This window comes from Argentina silus, assembly GCF_951799395.1.
Source record: "Argentina silus genome assembly, chromosome: 14".
NCBI lineage: Eukaryota > Metazoa > Chordata > Actinopteri > Argentiniformes > Argentinidae > Argentina > Argentina silus.
Genome location: NC_139668.1, coordinates 19,273,040 through 19,288,520, shown reverse-complemented (window position 1 = coordinate 19,288,520; position 15,481 = coordinate 19,273,040). Strand labels below are relative to the sequence as shown.

The 15,481-nt window shown below is 43.2% G+C and overlaps 1 protein-coding gene across 1 annotated transcript in view; it reads right to left on the bottom strand.

The window, feature by feature from the left end:
* The window catches only part of LOC310815109 (low-density lipoprotein receptor-related protein 1B-like), a gene marked incomplete at both ends in the record, with an annotated part of 106,031 nt that overhangs the window by 43,245 nt on the left and 47,305 nt on the right, over window positions 1–15,481 (bottom strand). The window contains 13 exons of the mRNA XM_083684741.1: window positions 639–761; window positions 1,072–1,200; window positions 1,472–1,591; window positions 4,308–4,430; window positions 5,358–5,504; window positions 5,610–5,723; window positions 5,946–6,065; window positions 6,275–6,403; window positions 7,091–7,216; window positions 8,454–8,646; window positions 10,505–10,709; window positions 11,506–11,695; window positions 15,063–15,434. Coding sequence (XP_083540867.1) covers window positions 639–761; window positions 1,072–1,200; window positions 1,472–1,591; window positions 4,308–4,430; window positions 5,358–5,504; window positions 5,610–5,723; window positions 5,946–6,065; window positions 6,275–6,403; window positions 7,091–7,216; window positions 8,454–8,646; window positions 10,505–10,709; window positions 11,506–11,695; window positions 15,063–15,434 — 2,091 coding nt within the window. The remainder of the gene's footprint in view (window positions 1–638; window positions 762–1,071; window positions 1,201–1,471; window positions 1,592–4,307; window positions 4,431–5,357; window positions 5,505–5,609; window positions 5,724–5,945; window positions 6,066–6,274; window positions 6,404–7,090; window positions 7,217–8,453; window positions 8,647–10,504; window positions 10,710–11,505; window positions 11,696–15,062; window positions 15,435–15,481) is intronic.

Below are 15,481 nucleotides of genomic sequence, written 5' to 3'. Positions count from 1 at the left end.
CACACACACACACACACACACACACACACACACACACGCAAACACACACACACCCACACACACACACGAGGCATGGTTTCAATTACAACACAATGCAGCATTGTTGACAGTATGTCAATACAGTAGAGTAGTAACCATCACTTTAATACACGCTTTAACTATGATGCCAAGCATAGAGATAGAAACATAGAGATAGAAACATAGAGATAGAAGCATAGAGATAGAAACATAGAGATAGAAGCATAGAGATAGAAGCATAGAGATAGAAACATAGAGATAGAAACATAGAGATAGAAGCATAGAGATAGAAGCATAGAGATAGAAACATAGAGATAGAAACATAGAGATAGAAGCATAGAGATAGAAACATAGAGATAGAAGCATAGAGATAGAAGCATAGAGATAGAAACATAGAGATAGAAGCATAGAGGTAGAAACGCAGACATCCCACACCAACAAATCCCTGGACAAACCTGACCCTCTCTCACACAGTATTCCTGACATGGAGACTGGAGGCTCCGTCCCAACTGGGCATAAACATTAGCATCATTCTGGCTGAGTTATTTAAAGGTCTGGGGAAACATCAGTGAGTGAGTGAACGGGCAGGGAAACAAGGGAGGAGAAGAGAGGCTGCTTACCACACTCCACAGACTCATCAGAGCCGTCCCCACAGTCGTCATCGTGGTCGCACACAAAACGGCGCGGGATGCACACCTGGTTGTGACACCGGAACATGCCCTCCACACACGTGTTGTTGGGCGCTGTGTTGGTTAACATGTAACATGTCATTCTATTGTTTCTACACGTGACTGAAAATTACATATATTCCCAGTGGAATGTGGAGATTCATGAAATTAGGACAAATTCCGTTGCCCCATCATCAAATTAAGACCACGGAACATGCCCTCGACATGTGTGTTGTTGGGCGCTGTATTGGTTAACATGTAACATGTCGTTTTTGTCGATTCTCCACATTACTAAATAAATGACTTCCCGTGGAATGTGGAGATTCATTAATCAGATTAGGACTAGTACTGTAAGGACTGTAAGGAGGCAGAGAGAGGGCATTACCGCATCCAGCTGCAGACAGCTCATCACTCCCATCCGGGCAGTCCCTCTCCCCGTCACAGAGCCACTGCTTGGGCACACAGGCGTAGGACCCCGGGCAGCTAAACAATCCCTGTCCACAGGTTACTGAGCCTGCACACATGGGACATACATTGCAGTGGGACCCATAGTCACCTTATCACTCCTTCAAGAATCTGAACAAATGCTAGCAAATAACATCCATCCATCACTGTCACTTTCGGGCAAAATGCCGGCCGTACATGCTCAGCTACTGAAGGGTGCATCCATTAAATTCAAAGTTCAATTACTCCTTTGATCTCCCTTTGATGTTGATTTATGACTTCTCCCGGAGTAAGTGAGGATACACAAGTCCTCAACGGCATACACATTCAAAAGCGTTTACCACAAGTCTCTTCACTCTCGTCCAAGCCATCGCCGCAATCATCCTCCCCGTCACAGAGCCACTGCTGGGCTATGCACTTGTTCTTGGAGCAGGCAAACTGGTTCCACAGGCAGGAAGATTCTGGAGGGGGATGGTAATCCAGAACAAGCTGATAAATAACACAGATTTAACAGAGAAAATAATGGGACAGTGGAGCATGTTTTCTTCTTTCGGCTCGATACGATTTTAAATCAAACAATTACTACGAGGTTAAAGTAGAGATTCTCAGCTTGGAGCCATTTACTGTGCAAGAAGAAAGTTCAATGTAAAGAAATTGAAGAAACAATCAGATCACATATATTTTGCTGAAGGTACAAAACTGTACAGGAGGTGAAATTATATCAGTATTTCACTGTCTTCTTTAGAATTGAACACATGAGATCGCACAATATTCCCTTGTAAGCACTTGCAATGTAATTATTAAGTGTTATGATAGTCGTCCATTTAAAGCATGGGTTAGAAAAGAGGGCAAAGTGAGGAAACATATTCCAGCCTCAACAAGCAGGCCCCTGAAAACATCTTCTGTTTGTTTATTTGTTTGCATTCCCCATCTATTTTTGATGACAAGCCTTTGCTTCTTGGGCCGTTAACAATGGCTGTGTGGCCAAGGTCAGTGAGGACCACGGACATGAGCAGTGTGGCTAACACCTACTTTGCATCCTCCACCTGTATGTATTCCAAACAACAAGGTTGTATATGAGATGAAATACACATTACTATTCTGCGTGGTTCAGCAGAGCCTACTCCTCAAGAACCAAGCATCTCAGTGAGAGTGAAACCTTTTCTCTACTGATTCTTCTTCTTCTGTTTTGAAGGGGGATTGTGGGGGACCACCTTGGAGGGATCAAACCAAGGAGAAATGATTGGTCACAGCAGGAGAGACAAATCTTATTGCTGCATCACTTCTTTTTATGATCCTTCCTGCCAAAAGACTGACTGCTCTCTTCAAACATATTGACCAACAGAAGCAGCAGGAGGAGAGAGGCCAAGAGGGAGATGAAAATTCTAATTCTCCATTAATTTTGGTCACGTTGTGTGAAACACGTTGTGTGAATCCAATGATTCCATCCCTCCTACTGGCATAATCCTCAGCTGAGCAGGAGCGATATTCAACAACGTTTACAGCGAGCTACGGTATCATAGTTAGGATGCTCTGTAATAAAGAGCTGGCCTCCTTTGGAATCTAAGTGAATGGAATAATTACCCCCGAGCTGCAGGCACTATAACAGTGACTGGAAAGTTCCCTCTCTGTTCAGTGCCAGACATCTCATTCTATGGAGGAGCCATAATTGTTATGTGGCCACATTAACAGAAACATTTATACATTTCTTCTATTCTACTATCATACAGTTCAGTCAGCTGAACCCTTCATTGCATGAAAATGGTTTAAAATACGTTTAAGCTTTGCATATATTGGATGGCTCCGCTCTGTGGAGCTCCCTGCCTGGAGTTAAACGACCACAACATGCAAGTATACAATGTGGCAGGGAGCCCATGACTACCAAACAACCTGTAGGTAGGCTACATACAGAGGGACCGAACGGGTGGAGGCTGGGGGTGGAGGGTAGGACCACCACCACCACTACACAAGACCTCCTCACATAGCCAGTGCAACTACGTCACAACTGTTCTATGCTATGGAGGAGTGTCAACCGGCTGCTTTTAAGCCTCTGTCCCTTGAACATGTGATGGAGTTTTTGCATATGTGTGAAACAGCTGTCCTGTCACCTGACGGACAGCTGCGCCATTTGACTTCGAGAGCCCCGCCTGAACTAACGATGTGCTTCATTGCATACTCTATGTCAGTGGGGGAACCTTGTACAAATGTAACAGGTGTCAATTGTATCACCCTGCGTTCCTCAATGAGAAACAAGTCAGAGAGATTAAACCCACTCAGTACAGGTTTACTCTGCATGAAACAAATCTAATATCTCAAAGTCAAATATCTCAAAGTCAAATATCTCACCATCTGCAGGTTTTATTGGGAAAGACGTTTTTGAGGGGTAAATGTGACTTTTTTGATCTACAGTATTTTTCTTCTGCTGTCTAAAGGTTTAAAGTCTATGAATCCTAACTTGTATCATTGTGATTACTGTTCTGTTGGCTACAAATGGACATGATTGACATGTGTCAGAATTGCTGCCAGCGAGCCAGAACATGAGGTGTGTCGTGATCCGCTCGGGTTGGGGACAAATGTAACACAGTGTTACAATTACCTGGAGGTAAGTTGCAACACAGTGTTGGGCAAGTCCTGAGCACACAAGGAGCTACACAGATGGGAGTATGTTTGCCACCACTGTAAATCACACTAATCAGTCTGGCTGGGCATCTGGTTATTTTAAACTAGACTGTCTAAAGCAATGAAATGTCATATGTGCTCAGTTATAAAAAGATTGACGACTTTGTTGTGTTCCAGCACTATATTGCACAGTACTCTCATTTTTTGATTGGACTCTTTTATGCTGTAAAAGTGCAGTGATTGATTAAAACGACAAGTCCCTGCAAAATACAAGAATGGATGATTTTGCATTGAATTATGCGATCACTGAATCATGGGATCCTGGAGGAACTGATTAGTCGACAGATGTCAGATTGTGATATAAATATAAATGACTGGGCTTGGTTGAGTGATCTCTGAGTAATAGAGTTAACTGCAAAAAAAACAAAAACAACTGCCCCCGGTCTCCCCTACACTCTCTTTCAGCAATATGTTCAGGGCAATTAACATTCTGTGTCTGTAATTGTTATTTTATTTTATTTATTTATTGTATGGTTAATAAAATCGCTGATATCATACCGCATTGGAATTCATCTGTTCCATCTTCACAGTCTTTTTGGCCATCACAAAGCCATATACTGGATATGCAGTTTCCACTAGGGCAGGCAAAATAGCCGTCCTTGCATCTGTGTCTGACGGAATCTGTGAGGAACCAAAAGACAGCAACAATGGCTGTCAGCATTATCCACACGGTGCTTCTGGGTCATTCCATGTCAAATCAACAAACCATGACACACCATCTCAGATTGTTCTGAAATGGTTTCTGTCGTTAAAAACAACTAAAATAAGTATTCCTGCATCATTATTTTGTAGAAATATAGTTTAATCGCTGAGAAATGAGATAACTGATTGTACACAAATTGGCCATTTTCATATAATTGATTCATATAACATTCAATAGAATTCAAACCCCAAATCCCAAATCCCATTGAACCAAAGTCCTACCTGATAATGACTAAAACATGAGGAATCCAAAACAATGGTCAAAAGTCACCCATGACCCCTACAAACCCCTCCTTTAGAACATTCTATTGGCCAGTATGGAATATCAGTTCTCTATGGCTGACAAGTAATATGAAGCAACAGCCTGGAGTTTTGTTTATTCATACTACGTAACGTATTTCTGGTTAATCTGGTAATCTGGAGGTTGCCCTGTTCAAAGGTATTAATCATTGAAGTTGTATGTCTAATGTCCCATTATACAGTGTGAGAGTACCAGAGTATATCCACTAGGCTATGCTATCAGGTGAATAGAGCATGAAATTGTTATATTCTCATTGTTAATTCAAAACTTTACCTTCAAATAATAATGATTTGCGTTCCATTTTTGGGGAGGGATTATTGGATTCCTCATGCCTTAATCAGTATGTCTGATCTGTTTCTCACCACATAAACATTTCAAACCAATCTCAGAGGGTGGGTGTCGAAATCGTCTTCTCCTAATCTGACCCGTCTACTAATTTCATCGAATTTAAATTGAACCCGAACTGCATTCTCAAACGCGTAAACAATCCTCAATAGATCCATCTGTGGGAAGAAAACAATCACAGTAGACATAAATAGAAGCACCCTGGCAGTTGACTTCATCTGCATAATCCCCACAGTCGTTGGCCCCGTCACATATCCAGGAGGGATGAACACAGAGGGACGTAGTGTTGCAGCTGACAAACACTGTCTCTTTCACCCCGAGTTTGTAGTAATCCAAGCAACCTGTATCTAGGGAGACAGAAGTGACCCTGCGTTAACATCACATCCATGAGCAGGCCAGACCACAGCCACAGGAGGTGTGCAATGTAGCACCTTGACAATGGCTTATCTTACTGCAGTTCTTTTCATCGGACGCGTCGGCACAGTCAATGATCTGATTGCACTGGGATGATACTGGAATACAAGCACTGTCTTGACAACGCCATTCAGACGGAGCACATGTTGAATCTGAAGTGGTAAAAGGTCAGCCATGATAAAAATGCATCCTGTTATTCTTCAAAGCGACAAACAAAACGACACTTGCAATACACAGCATTTTTTTTGCAGTTCTGCAGTCCTTTGACTGAGACAGAGAGAGATACTGTAGTAGGACACCCCTAATGGTAGGGGATGTTGGATTATACATGCTCTGTGGGCCTACAGTAAATTCATCTGATTCCTGATACTTACTATTACAGTAAACTTCATCTGAATTATCGCCACAGTCATCGACTCCGTCACAGACCTGTGCGTTAGCCACACAACGCTGATTATAACAGCTCTTGAAGCCCTGTCTACAGTTTCTGTTGTCTGCGGGAGAGAGTGAGAAAAAGGTCAGCTTCCAGGGGGATTCAACAGCGGAATAACAATATTACTTTATTGCCATCCTTTTCCTTCTCTGATGTGAGGAAGTGAGATTGTCTAATGTCGGAAATTAGAAACTCTGGGGGCCTGGCGAAGGCGCAGTGGTTATTTTCATCTAATTTACTGGTGTAATGTAGCACAAATTGGATGCTTACCACAATATTGCATTTTCTCGTCTGATTTGTCTTTGCAGTGAGCTATTCCATCACACGTGAACTGGTAGTCAATGCATTCTCTATTCCCACATTCAAACTCAGAGTAAATGTTGCAGGATGAGTTCTCCGCTGCAAAACAAAAAGGAAAGAGATCATGGTTGTACTCGTTTTCCGATTCACTCCTCATTCAACAGAACAGCCTTCCTCCTGACCCTGACTGTCTCCATCAAAAAAGGTCAATGTTAGGGTGCTAGTATAATACTGTTATGAATCATGCAGTTCTGGTCAGATCAGGATCACGGTTGTGGGCTTAAAAGTTTGTTTATTTTCAGTTTTTCAGTGGTTGGTAATGTGGGGCAACGGGCACTAGAAGCTATTTTGACATATGTTGTAGGCCATTTAGAAAGGTTTAAAAGTACTACATTACCCATAATTACCTGTAGCCAACAAAAACATTCTGTCTTGTCATAATGAAACGAAAATAAGTTTTGTGCAACATTCCATGTTAGTTAACATTGTTACATCATCATGTCCACAGGGGGTTCAGGGAACTGTGTAACCTCACCCACTACTTGAGATAAAGAGTTCGTTTAATGAAGGAGGATGGAATTTTAGTACAAACTATTTTTAATGTTGCGGAGGGTGGTGCATTTTTTTTTATGCAAATATACTGACCCCACTCTTCGACCAAACAACGAGTGTTTGAATTAGATGAGGCATCCATAAAGCAATGCTGCTCTTGCAGGAGTCACCAGGTCTGCAATGACCGACCAATGAAGAGCCCTTTTAGGGAAAATGACCAAATACTGAACTTACATACACATCTGTTATCATCCAGCAGCAGACGCTCCCCTCTGCAACGACAGTTCACGGTGCCATGTGGGGTCAGAAGGCAAAGGTCATGACATCCCCCATTCATCACTCTGCAGGGGGACAATTCGCCTGGATACACACAACATCCCAGTGAGCAGATGGCATTACCTTATTTTCACTTCCACACGTTTATACTGCAGTAGCCTACGATATTGTATGAGGCAGTGTATTTGCATAAGCATTACCAAAAAAAGCACAGTAGTAATTACAATACTAATGGCTACAGATGACCTGTTTTTGTGGAAAGCAATTCATCAGTCACCGCATATTTCAAAAAAGACTCAGGTAGATGCAAAGCGAGGTCTGCATACATTTCAAGGACACTCGTGGCATAACGGTAAATATGGCATGCCTTCTCTGCGGGCCCCGTGTTTGAACTGTGCTTGGCACAGACAGTGGAACGGTGTGGAAAGCTGAAGATGAACCATGCCCCTTAGTGCTCGCAGGCCTACCAAGAGAAAGCAGGATTGGGAGGCTGTAGTTCCCTGCACACATGGGGCAGATTCAGCTGACTGCACAGAGCCAAGCACGGGTCAGACACCATGGGGTTGCCCGTGCCACTGAACATGGGCATTTTTTCGTTGATAACATATTTCTGTTGAGTAGTAATTAATCACAGAGGGCAGGCTTGATAGATGGGACTCCATGTCCCAACCATATGGCCATGCTCTGCTATGTGGTTGGAAGAGGCACACTTTCACTGGACATACACTGACGTTTGACGCCAAATGTTGTATAATATATGCCATTTAGCTGACACTTTCATCCAAAGCGACTTACATTGCAGTGAGTGCATACATTTCAGTATAGATGGTCCCAGCGGGGGATCAAACCCACAACCTAAGCATTGTCAGCGCCATGCTCCACCAACTGAGCCACAGAGGACCAAGTTTAACTACACATGTCCTTTTGTATTTACTGTGCCACAAAGAAACTCATGGCGGCTGCAGTTAATAAGCTCTGTTATACATTGACAAATTCAACCTTTAAGGTCAAATGAGCTCACAGGTAATACAGGTAGGGAGGTAAATGAGTGGTTTGGATACTTTGTAGCAAGTCTCCGCATCACATCCTGCCAATAATCACAATAAAGGCGCACCTCCTCTTTACCATTAAACAGCTGTGGACTACAAACCATGTCCAGTGTGTCTGAAGAGCTCTTCATTCTGCTCATAATGTCACTGCTGCAAAGCTGTTACCAATCAAATCAATCTTATGTGTGAAGTGTGGATGGGAAACTGTTCGTGTTGTATATTTCAAAACGGTCTGTTTCCAGTGGCCAGGAAATGTCAAGGACAGCACTCACAACTGTTGGTGTCATTAGCAACCGCGACGATTCCCATTGGCTGGTGTGGAATGTCTGCTCGGAGAACTTTGACGTCACCACCCGTGTACTTATCGGATCGCACCACGGCCCTGCGGACCCAATCCGACCAAAAGATGAAGTTCCCGTGAATAGCCAGGCCAAAAAACGTTCCTGGGCCTGATTTCACAATAACCTAAAAAAAACACAAAAAAAAACAACAACAAACAAACAAAAACAAAGCTGTTGATTTGGTGTTATGTGCAGTATACCAAGTCATTTGTCATATTCAGGGTTTTTGATGGAGCTAAACTAATCAATCATTGACTGAATAATCGTATATTCCTCGTACTGTATGCTTGTTGTTTATGCTGTATCCATACATCAACATTCAACACGTCAGAACACCTCAACAACAAACAGGGAGGACATTATCAACACTGTGTTACCAGAGGAGAGAGAGCAGGCTTGGCAGTTGAGAGGGATAGTCTTTTATGATCCTCAAGATAATAAATGACCATCTCAGATCAGGGAGTGTAAATGAGAGTGTCGACACAACAAACGCAGGGATGCATCACACGTTCCTTCAGGGAGCCTGAGGGCTGAGGTCTGCAGGACATCCCAAGGCCCGGGGCTTTATCAGCACATTAGTGGGACACGACGATTCGTGTGTGAATCTGATCACATTAATCCTGCCGTTACACCGGCTCTCAGGATACCAGGGAGGTATCAAGACTAGGAATAGGAGGGATATACTAAGGGGAAAGCACTGACATCTTGAATGGACAGACTTTGAAAGGAACACACTGGTTGGAAATGAATACAAGCTATCGGTGTCACGTGGAGAAGCCCCTTCGCCTATCTTTATGACATCTGTATTGCCAATCTATTTCAAGTTTTATACATTTCTATTCATTCATAGAAGCGAAGAATGAATTGCATCATGGGAACTGGCCTAACACAATGCATTACCTTGCTCACATTGGAAGCTTAAGATGCCCAAGAAGACATTTCAACAACTACTCTTGCTCTGAGATTTCTATACCACCTTTCCCTTCATATACACTGAAAGTCCTTTAACCCTACACCCGAAGAATTTGTCTAAGATCAAGTCGAGAACACCAATCCCAAACTTTATATACAGTATATACTGTATAACTGGAGTATTTACTAGACTCTAAAGGGGCAACTATGGTTTTCGTTGACACCAGACTGTTGAACTTAAATAATAATGTATACTTTTATTGATCCCTGAGGGGAAATTATATTTTTGCACCACCCCTGGAGCAGTTAGGGGTTAAGCTTAAAGGCACGACACCTTGGATTTGATGCCAGCAACCCTCCAGTCACCAGCCCACATCCGGCTCCCCCCTGGGGTGGGCATCAAACCAGCGACCTTCCGATTGCTGGCCGGCCTCTCTAACCTCTAGGGTACCTGTCACCCCAGTGTAAGACTTCTTAAGAGGTACAGAACCACAGGAGACAGCTGGCTGAGTCTCAACCATTAATCACCCCTGACAAAAAGCTGAGAGCGTGTCTGTCACCCTGTAGGTGTTCCCGGTAAGGCTTTATTCAAGGGTTTCACAGGAAGGGATCAGCCATACTGTAGTCTACTGTAGCATTAGAACATCAGAGCTGTCAGAATTTGTCACATTAAAGCACGATTCCCTCATACGCTCATGATTAAGCATGGTCATGGCACAAGCACCTGCTTTACTGCACAACAGTCAAAGGTTGTTAGATTTGACATCTTAAATGTCAAACTGCAGTTCTAAAAACAGTCAATTTGACAAGTACTAAACACTAAGCAGTCAATGTCAACTGAGGAAGCAGTAGCCTATGGCTTCCCCGACATGAGAAACACAGCAGGATTCTCTGTTTTACAGAGCTTGCTATAAAAGAAGTCAAAACTAAATATGACCCATTTGAATGCAATCAAGATTACAATATAGATAAAAAGATTTGCCTATTAAAAATCTAAATCTGAAAAAAAAAATACAACAAGTGTGGCTCACTATTCCATTCAAAACAACAAAGCAAACTTATCTACTTACATATCTGTGTGAGCCGTCATATTCACACCTTTCGATTTTCCCTATACTGCCATCTGAGAAGTAGAGCTTCTCCGCCCGGTGGTCAATGGTGAGTCCGTTAGGCGTGAGGACGTCTGTGGTAACGATGCTCTGGATGTTGTTCCCCGCCAGCGTGGATCTCATGATGCTGGGCCGTTGTTCATTCCAGTTCGTCCAGAACATCAGGCTAACGTGAAGAAAGAAGAGGGAAAAAATACTATGACTTTCAGAGAAAGAAATGAATACACTTCCGTGCAATGCCTGTGTAAACATGTACTGTAAAGGTTGTGTAGTGTGCTACATATTGACAGTCTTTTTTTTCTTGTTTTTAATATATATTTTAGGGCATTTCTGCTTTATTGAGACAGTAGAGATTGACAGGAAGGATGGGTGAGAGAGAGGAGGGAAGACATACAGGATATGTCGATGGCCGGAATAGAACCAGAGACCTTGCGATGATATGGTATGCGCCTTAGTGTGCTACGCCACTGAGCGCCCCCATATTGACAGTCTTGGTCAAAATAATTTATGCTGAATGAAAGAGTCACATTCTTGTGAGGGAAAGGAAGGCCATTGTAGACTAATTACTTCCTCCACTCTGTGTCCTTGATAGCAATCTAACAATTGCTTTTTAGTTCTGTATAAAAACTTGTTGTGGATAGACCATGAAACAAAGTCTCCTCTCTATCTTTGAGTGCAACATCAGAGGAGAAATTCAGAGGAGAAGGACTTTAATCACACTAATGTCACTGCTCAAAGCTTACAAACCCATATATGTTCCTGACAAGTCAACAGTATTCATAGTATTCAGGACATGCAATACAATGAAAAGTCTTTTTAATGAAGAATGCAGCCTTGATATGGAAGCAGGCTTTGTGTCTCTCCTGTATGTATGTGGATGGCATGTGGAGGTTCCAGGGGGAGATTCAAGGGGGAGATTCAAGGGGGAGATTCAAGGGGGAGATTCCAGGGGTAACACCTACTTCTGACACTCCTCCAGAGCCAAAACATGGGGATGGTCCTCCTCAGACATGGGCACCACCACCTGTCTGTAGAAGGCCCCGTGTAGGCTCTGGTCGATGGTGTGCCTGTTGATGGTGGAGGTGGTGGAGCTGGTCCAGTAAAGCGTGTCCCAGGCTCCATGGTAGGCCAGGCCCTCCACAGACCCCACATCTGGAGAGGAGAAGCCACACTCATCTGATTGCCTGCCAATATGGATGAAGCTACTGTAGCCACATGAACATGAACAGTATAGTCAGGTGCTGTACAGGAGAAAACTCAATGCTATTGAAACATGTGTCAAACAAGATAAAGTCTGTCTCCTGCCGTAGGGTCCTGATGAAGGTTGTCTCTGCACAATGCAGCTGGCCATGAAAAAAAATGCAATATGAAAAAACTGGTTGGGCCTATTATGAAAAACTGTAATTGAAAAACAGCACACTGCCGTGAGTACAATATGTATTTCACGAAACACGAGACATTCAGTTTCTTCCAAAAGACGAACCAAGGCAACTCATCTCAATGGAACGTGCTGTAATGGCAAGTGGAAGGAAGTCAAACTGTGCCGAGAGATTAATAATAGAGGTCTCCATAAAGTGTAACGTTCAGACGGGGTAATCACACCATCGTCAACAACCACTCCTGATCACCACACCAGCTTGAGACTGCCATGAGAGTGTGGCCTTAACTGGAGCATGCAGTTACCCAGAACAATTAAAAATAATGTCATCGTATTTGCACTCATCAGAATCTGAATGCACTGTGGCTGGAATAACAGAAAGTAGTACACAATGATTGCACAAATGCGTGACATAAGACAGAACCATCTGTAAACTACCACCTGATATATAACATCTGATAATGATCACCTTTCCTGAGTGCAAACAGTCTCAAAAGCTTAAATCAAATACTTTGTTTTGGACAAGAGTGTGTTTTGGCAGAGATGTTGCAGGAGACACTACAGTATTCATTAATCAGTAAATGGGAAAAGTGCCTCTGCTTTATACATGAGCTTGGCTAAGATCAACACTCATTAATCCTTCCCTTCTCCGCCTCCTTCAGTCATTTTGATTGATCTTACAGTACCCTTTATTTCTGGCTGGTCAGGTACTTCGGCAGAGTCAGCATGGAGCCTAGTGTACTATTCAGGAGCTACAAGGGTGACACGCTGTCAAAGTGCATTAGGGACAGATACTGCAACATCAACATCTCAGAAGGCTCTGGTGGGGTTCAGCTAGTTCTCTCATAAAACAATATATCAGACTGACTTAAAATAGTGGCATCGAGTGGTTTCTGTGTTTAGGAAGAGAGCACGTCCCCAGCCAATGCAAAAATGCTTAAAGCAGCGCAATTGTATTCTCTTACAGGAAACATTAATATTCTGGGGGATGTTGTGATGATTTAGGTAATGAATGTTGTGATATAGTAGTCGTCGGAGCATGGCGTTAATCACTGCATTTATCTCACAATGTCTCTGCTAAAAGCCATTCCAGAATAATAAGACAATTTTCATGTTTCCTTTTTTTTTTTTTTTTTTTTTTTCAATTTCTTGTTTCTTTCTCATTTGTTTCTTCTGTTTATAAATGAGAGAGAGAGAGAGAGAAAGAAACAATAAAAACACAGTGATGCGTACTGAGTGTACGGTGGGTGGGGAGAGATTTCTTCAGATTATATAATATAACCACACAAACCTACCCTCAACCCCCTCAACCAGATTTCCAGTAGGCACAGGAGGTAACACCCTCACAGCTGCTAACAAAGACAGATATTCCACTGTAGAGTTGCCAATCTCAACTGTCACTCTTCCTGTGAAACAGACAGCAGCAGCCCCGCAATTCGACTTGCTCCGACCGAGCCTCGAACTTGCGACCTCTGGCATGCCAACACACGTTATTGGAAAGCTAGCAATTCAACAGCGCGGGTGGGGGGATCTGAACTTGAGGAGTGACCTTTACCATCTCAACTCTGTAACACTCACCCCTCTAAGCTCGTGAACGCCACAGCGAGCCGAGCGGTTGAGCCGAGCCCAACGGCGTATCCGGATCGCAGGCACCAATGAAACAGTCGTCAAGTTATGACCATGTCAACACGGTTACACCTGCTGAGGCAAGTTGAGGCTTTTTAATGTGGATAAAACTACGATGATTCTTTTTGTATAGGTCCTTTATTGAGTCCATTTTATCCCTTTCTAGGATTTGTCGGTTTGGGAACCTGAATGTCAAATACAAAAATTGAACAACCCGTATTGTGAAACAGAGCTGCACAATCATTGGGGTCAAACAGAGCAGTCAGTTCAAAAAGGTGAAAGGTCAAGGTACAGTGTCAGACTGACCACCCCCTTAATACACAGTTCCAATCCTTACCCTCAGGCTCCTGTTTCAGACTTCCCAAACTAAAAACCAACAAAAACAAACACTCCTTCATTCCCACAGCTATTAAGTCACTAAATGCACTTTCCAGGAGCACAGAAGGATGAAACATCACCTCCCATTGCACTTTATCAAAAGACGAAAAAATACTTCACTCTCCCATTACTTATGCAGTGCACTGTACAAACCGTTCAGAGACAGTCCGTAAACTCAACAATGCCCATTAGCTGTGATTTTATCCATGATAAAACGCTGCCTCACATGCCTTGTTACTTAAATAGTAATAGGAATGTCAAAATATCCCAGTTTCACCAGAGAGGTCGATGTTGAAAACAGGGTACATGAAAGGGAGTGAGATCCCTCTGGTTTCCCACTCAAAGACTGACTGAAAAGCCTGAGCTGTCATCAATGGAGACCTTTGAAATTGGGAGAAACGGTTAACATCCTGAAATAGCAGCTTTTCTTCCTCATCGGCCTTCTCTCATGCCCATGAAAGGCAACATGGGGAAGAAGCTAGAAGCTAGAACTCTGAAAGCTGCAGGATGCCGGGAAAAGCATGCATCACCTGTACAAAAGCGTATAGATTCAACGCCATTCTAAATGTCACTGGCTATGTTAAGAGACCACTGTCACATGACACACACGTCACGGACAATCAATTTCTGCTGTTAAAGACGCAGGAAGTAAGTTTGTTGGAAATCTGCCAGAGCTGGCCACCGCTGCGAAATTCAGTTCAAATTTCCAAACAACAACATCCTCCTTAATAGTAATATAACCCCCCGAAATGGACATAAGCTGTTGCGTTTGTGCATGACATGCACGATTCAAAGAGGCAGCACAAGAGACGGAAAGGTGAGTCCACTCCCCGAGAACACCTCTGGCATTATATGCAAATCGGGTCGGGTGGGACATTTCTTCCAAGGGATCGAATTCCCTGATCGCTACCAATTAGCTTTAAGGTCTTCATAATTACAGGGATCTTGAATGTTACAAAAACGCTTGAATGCTACAGCACCAACTGGACCTTTAACTGTCGAACTACATGTTAGAAAGATCATGAAAAGAGAAAATGTCCTACAGCTGGTCTGATTCTCACTGAAGACTAAGTGCACATAGACGTGTAGTGAATAAGACAAACAAACAAATAATTACTTTGATTAAAGTGATCTTACTTTCAACGATCACCCTTCGCCCAGTCCAGTCGTCGTTAACAACCTGTATATTCCCAAAATGGACGTCACTGAAGAATATTCGATTAGTCCCTCCAGAGCCCAGGCGGTGATGGAAGGCTAGAGCAATGACATTTTTGAAGTAGGCCGGGTCCTCGTAGGGCCTGATCGGTGAGTTCAGGTCGCTCTCGTCTGATAGGTGGATGCTCCTAAGGACGGACCTCTCAGAGTAGAGTAGATATCCATCGTACCTGTGGCAGCTGAGTCCATCTTTAGCCAGATAGCCATGAGCACATGCACACACACGCTTCCCACTGCCTTGGTGGAAGCAGAGCTGCTGACATCCACCATTGTTCACGCCACACGGATTAGTTCCTGTAAGGAGGTCAGAGCAGGGGACTCAGGCTACTTACACCCTCAGT